Source organism: Tetrahymena thermophila (assembly GCF_000189635.1).
Source record: "Tetrahymena thermophila SB210 genomic scaffold scf_8253928, whole genome shotgun sequence".
In the NCBI taxonomy this organism is placed as follows: Eukaryota; Ciliophora; class Oligohymenophorea; order Hymenostomatida; family Tetrahymenidae; genus Tetrahymena; species Tetrahymena thermophila.
In genome coordinates this window covers 595-6,290 of record NW_002475977.1, presented here as the reverse complement: position 1 = coordinate 6,290, position 5,696 = coordinate 595, and the positions used below count along the sequence as shown (strand labels likewise).

At 16.0% G+C, this 5,696-nt stretch overlaps 2 protein-coding genes across 2 annotated transcripts in view; both read left to right on the top strand. All coding sequences in view use genetic code 6, as the record gives it.

The window, feature by feature from the left end:
* Positions 1–65, top strand: part of TTHERM_001446961 (hypothetical protein) — a gene marked incomplete at both ends in the record, with an annotated part of 222 nt that extends 157 nt beyond the window's left edge. The window contains one exon of the mRNA XM_012800793.1: positions 1–65. This exon is cut by the window's left edge and continues 157 nt beyond it. Coding sequence (XP_012656247.1) covers positions 1–65 — 65 coding nt within the window.
* A 1,841-nt stretch (positions 66–1,906) lies between these two features.
* On the top strand, positions 1,907–3,208 carry TTHERM_01446960 (kinase domain protein; the record flags this gene model as incomplete). The annotated part of the gene is made up of 8 exons (XM_001026923.3): positions 1,907–1,932; positions 2,027–2,119; positions 2,194–2,298; positions 2,368–2,457; positions 2,559–2,666; positions 2,728–2,799; positions 2,916–3,005; positions 3,119–3,208. Coding segments are annotated over 8 exons (674 nt in total), but the record flags the coding sequence as incomplete, so codon positions are not given.
* Between the last annotated feature and the right edge of the window lie 2,488 nt (positions 3,209–5,696).

Genomic DNA, 5,696 nt, shown 5'->3' with positions numbered 1-5,696 from the left:
TTTACAATTTTAATTAATTATTTAAAAAATTTTTATAATTAATTTAGAGAAAATAATTAATGTGATAAAACCAAACTAATTTGTAAGGAAAAAATATAGTTTGAACTTTATTTTGCGTAATTGCATATTTAAATTTCAATATTATTTGTTTGATCAGTTTTAGCTTATTAACTTAAATAAAAAATAATTAAATAAATAATATTATACAAATAGTTTAGATGCAGTTGGAAAAGATTTTCTGAATTATTTACTTTAAAATATAAAATATTAGGTTAAATCATTTTAAAAATAATAAGAGTAATATTTTTTTGTTTTTATTAATTTTTTAAAATATTTATTATTATTAAAAAGTAGTTTTTAATCATTTTTTAAAAAATAAAAATATAATTTTATTAGAATAAATTAAATTAGTCATATAGAAGAAGGGAATAACTCAAATCAATTTTTAAATATTCCAGATAAATCTCTATTAAATCTTTAATTAAGGTAATAAATAGCCTTTAAATTTTTTTATTTCTTTTATTTTAGTTATAATAATTAAAAAATATTTATATCACTTAATTTTTTTAATAGTTAATATAATTTTTGTATTAATAGTTTTTTCGAATATGAAGAATTTAATAATATTTCAAGTTTTTTATATAAATTTCATTTTATAGATATATTGAGTCTTGATTTAAGGTAATTAATTTTCCTCTATTATTTTTAGTTACTCTCTATTTTTATATTTAGCTTTTTTTTCAATATTTTAAACTTCTATTTTTTAGTTATAATATGATTTTAAACAGAAAAACTAAAATTATTTTAAAATGACTAAATATTTTTAATTAAACAAAAATAAAATCTTCTTCAAACATTTTTTTTTATATGTTGATTCATGAATTAATTAAATATTAGTAAACAAAGATTTAGTAGTAACAATAGGCTCACACTAGAAAAACTTTACTCAATTACTGTGGTTTTATAAAATTTACAAAATTTAAAAAAATTAAATCTTAATCTAAGGTAATTCTTTAAAATATATACTTTTTTTATTAGTAGTCCCACACTTAAATTCAATTAAGGAATATTTTTTTAAATGGGGTTTTACTGCTCTAATTTATAACCCTTTATCGATTAGGACTTACATTAATACCTTGACCTTTAATCAACGACTATAATTAAAATAATAAATTTTATTTTTATATTAAATATTTATAACATAATTTTACAGTAACAATAAAATTGGGAAAGAAGGATTAAGGATAATTGCAAATTCTTTAAAATAAAGTAAGAATATTACATCATTAAATCTTAATTTAAGGTAATTTAAAAATTTATTTTGATATTTTTGCCTAAATTATAGCATTTTATTCATTTGATAATTAATTTTAAATTTATTTTTAAATAATGTAAAAACCAAAATTTTAATTTTTCTAGATGTAATTAGATTTGCATAGAAGGAGTTTTTTTTATTGCAAGCATTTTTGAGGAGAATCAAAATATCTTTGATTTAAATATTGATTTAGGGTAATTTTTAAAAAATATTTAAAAAGCTTAAATATTTGATCTAATTTTATGAGAACTCACTCACATTTTTTTATTGAATCATTAAAATTATCAGATTAAATTAAATCAAGTAAGAAGGAGCTGATAGAATTGGTATCGCTATAGAAAAATGCAAATAAATTATTTGTTTAGGGCTTGATATTTCAACAATGTAATTAATATTATTAATTTTTTTATTGATAAATCACTTATGTTTAATGATTAAAATAAGTTATTATTTATTCAACTTTGAAAATTATTTATTTTTAATAATTTAAAACTAAAACATTTGTTAAACAAAATTATTTATGATAGTGGATATGGAATTGGAAAAAATGGGGCAAAAAGTATTGCAGTGGCTTTGAGAAAGCTTAAAAATATGACTCAAATTAATCTTAATTTAAGGTTTCTTAAAAAATTTTTTATATTTTAAAAAGGAAAAATAAAAATTAAAAAAAGATTAAACTTTATTTTTAAATAAACATTTTTATTTATTTAGTGGGAATGATATCTGTGAAGAAGGTGCTTCAAGTATTGCAAATGCTTTATAAAAGTGTTATTAAATTATTCAATTAAATCTGGATTTTTCAGGGTAATTTTTAAATAATTTTTTTTATTCATTTTACCAAAATGTTTTATTTATTGAATATTTATAATTTCGATTAGTTGGAATAATATTGGTGTTGAAGGAATTTAGAGTATATCAAATACCTTATAGAAATTCTAAAGTATTTCTCAATTAAATCTAAATTTATCAGGAACTAGTTATGTGTAATATGAATTTTTTTATTTATTCTTTTTGTTTATTTGCAAATAAAATAATTTAAATATAATTGCTAGATAGAATCATTTAGGTTTAATAGGAGCTCAAATAATAGCAAAAGGTTTAGAAAATAGTCAAAATATTTCAGAATTAGATCTGAATTTAAGGTAATTTTATTAAAATTTATTTTTTTAATGATTTTATTCAAAACTAAAATTGATATTTTTATTAAATATTTCAAAATAAATTAAAAATTTTATTTTATTAGCTTAAATAAATTAGGTTATGATGAATTTTACTTAATAACAAAGGCTATAGAAAAGTGTTAAAAAATTTCTAAACTAAATCTTAATTTATCTTAGAATTCTTTAAAATTGTAATTTTATTAAATTGTTAATGCATACCAATCAATTTAATTAAACTAATTTTTATAAAAGAAATGAAGTTAGAGCTATTTCAAATCTATTAGAGGTCTTAATTAACGCTACTGAAGTGAATCTTAATTTAAGGTAATTTTAAGTTAATTTTTTTATTTTATTTATAAAAATAAATTTATTATATCAACAATAAATTTTTAGTATTTAATAATATAATTTGAATTATTATTTAAAACTAAATTTATAAGTGAAAATTTAATTGATGATGATTCATGTAAGATGATAGCAAATTCTTTAACAAAATCTTAAAATATTTCTAAATTAAATCTTGATTTGAGGTAGATTAAATATTTATTTCATAATAAACAAACTTATAACTTTAAAATACTTTAAAAATAAATTTTACATAGTTTATGAATTTATTTAGTAATTTTTAACTTTTTTATATTAGCTCAAATTGTGTTGGCAATAAAGAAGTTAGCATTATAGAAATTTTTTTATAAAATTGTAAATACATTACACAATTAAATCTTGATTTGAGGTAATTTTTAAATATTTATTTCATAATAAAATAATTAACAACTTGTTTTAAACTTTAAATTTTTTTCCTTTAGAAATTAATTTTACATATTTTATGGAGTTATTTAGTAATTTTTAACATTTTTATATTAGCTGGAATAGTATAAGCAAAAAAAACGCTATTATTGATGAAAATAACTTGTAAAATTGTAAAAATATTACTGAGTTAAATCTTAATTTGAGGTAATTTTTTTAATATATTTAGTTAATTTTTGTTTTAAACTTTTTTGATGACTAAATAATCATAGATCAGTAATTAAAAATATAATTAATTTACTTTTATTAGTTCAAATTAAATAGATAGTAATGATGCTTAAATAGTTGCAAGTGTTTTAAAAAATTCTTATAATATTACTAAATTAAATCTTAGTTTAAAGTAATTTTATTAAATTGATTTAGATAATTTATTTTAAAAAATAAAAATATTTTTCTTAAATAAAATTTATTTTTACAACAATTTCTTTTGCTAAATTTAACTTTTTTAATTTTATCTTTTTAGTAATAATAATCTTGATGATAAGGGAATTTAGATTATTGCAAATTCTTTTCAGTATTTATAAAACATTACTGAATTAAATTTAGATTTAAGGTAAATTTGTTAAAATATTTTGTTTTTAATTAATATATGAATAAAGATTTTTTTTCTTAAGAAAAATGTATTTTGACAATAATTTCTTTCACTAATCTTAACTTTTTTAATTTTATCTTTTTAGTAAAAATAATTTTGATGGTAATGGAATTTAGATTATTGCAGATTCTTTTCAGTATTTATAAAACGTTACTGAGTTAAGTTTAGATTTAAGGTAAATTTCTAAAAATAATTTGTTTTTAATTAAATACATGGATTTTTAATTCATCAAATATATTAAAATCTATCTATTTTTGATAAATTGTTTTACAAAAATATTCAATGATTAAAATATTTTATATTTAAACATGTTAGAGATAATCCTAAAAGTAAATAAGGAGAGTAAAGTATTATAAATGGTTTGGAAAAATGTAAAAACCTTCGTTAATTAAATCTAAAACTAGAGTAATTTTATTCATATATTTTGTGAACTTATTTAAATAGTATTAATAGTAATTTTATTTTATACAATTAAAAATATTGAAAATAATGACGAATTATATATTTTAATATATTTAATTTAAGAACTAGGAATGAAGAAATTTATTAATAAGTTACAAATCCTAATTAAAAATTTTAGAAATTAAATTTTGTAAACCTTGAATTTACCTAATAAGGTAAAAATAATATAAATAAGTAATTAATTTTATTTTATTTTTTTACAAAATTAATAAATAAAATATATTTTTTCATTTTTATTTAATTTCACTTTTAATTTTATCTATTTATTTATTAATTTACTTTATAATTTATTTTAAGTGTTTATTTAGATTACAATCAAAAATAATCTCAAAATATTTTAAATCAATTGGAAGCTATGCAGACAACTATTCAATTGGATATTGATTGATCCAAAAAGTAATTTAGATGTTATTATTGTAAACTTTTATTTAATATTAAAATTAAATTATTTATTAATTTTTTATTATTTATAGAATTACAAACAAAAAATGGATAATCAAAATTAAATTAAAATAAATAAATAAATATTTTATATTTAATATTTAATAAAGATTTAACTTTTTTATTTTATATAAGTTATGTATTTAAAATTAATTTAAACTATACAAAAATTATTATATATTAGATGTGCAACATTAGTTATGATAATCACCTCATTTTTCTTATTTTTCGTTATTTCTTTCATTTTAACCACAATAGTTAAAATAAAAAGTAAAATTTCATTTCTTCCCGAGGTTTTATATAAATTATGGTATCTATTAAATTGATAAATAAAAAAAGTATGGAAATTGATTGATGGATAATATTTCAAATTAAAAAAAACAGGAATATCAAAGCTTGGCATTTATAAAATTTATTAAGAAATAATATAACACTAAAAGATTCAAATTGTTTGATCGTTTTTTGAGAAACCATAGGGTTGCTTAGAGAAATTAATTTATTTAAGTAAATTAAATTTTTTATTTTTTTATTTTTTATAAATAAATTATTTACTTATAAAAATATGAATGATATCAATAAATATAAAATCAATTATAAAATCTACAAATCTATCTGTTTATATTTTAGGTTAAAAAAAACTTTTTCAATATAAAATATTATATTATTCAAACATTTAATATTTATTCATCCTTTTTTCGTCACTTTTTTATCAATTGGAATTTATTTCAAAGACAACTAATCTTTTTGATTTATGAATCTTTCTTATTATTTTGAGTTTTTATGATCCATTCAAATGCCTAAAAATTTTATAATAAATTTGTATAAATTTTTAATATATATCGAAATAAAATAAACTTTTAAATTAAAAATTTTTGTTAAATTAATTAATAAAATAGCGTTAGTGGTATGAAAAAGATAA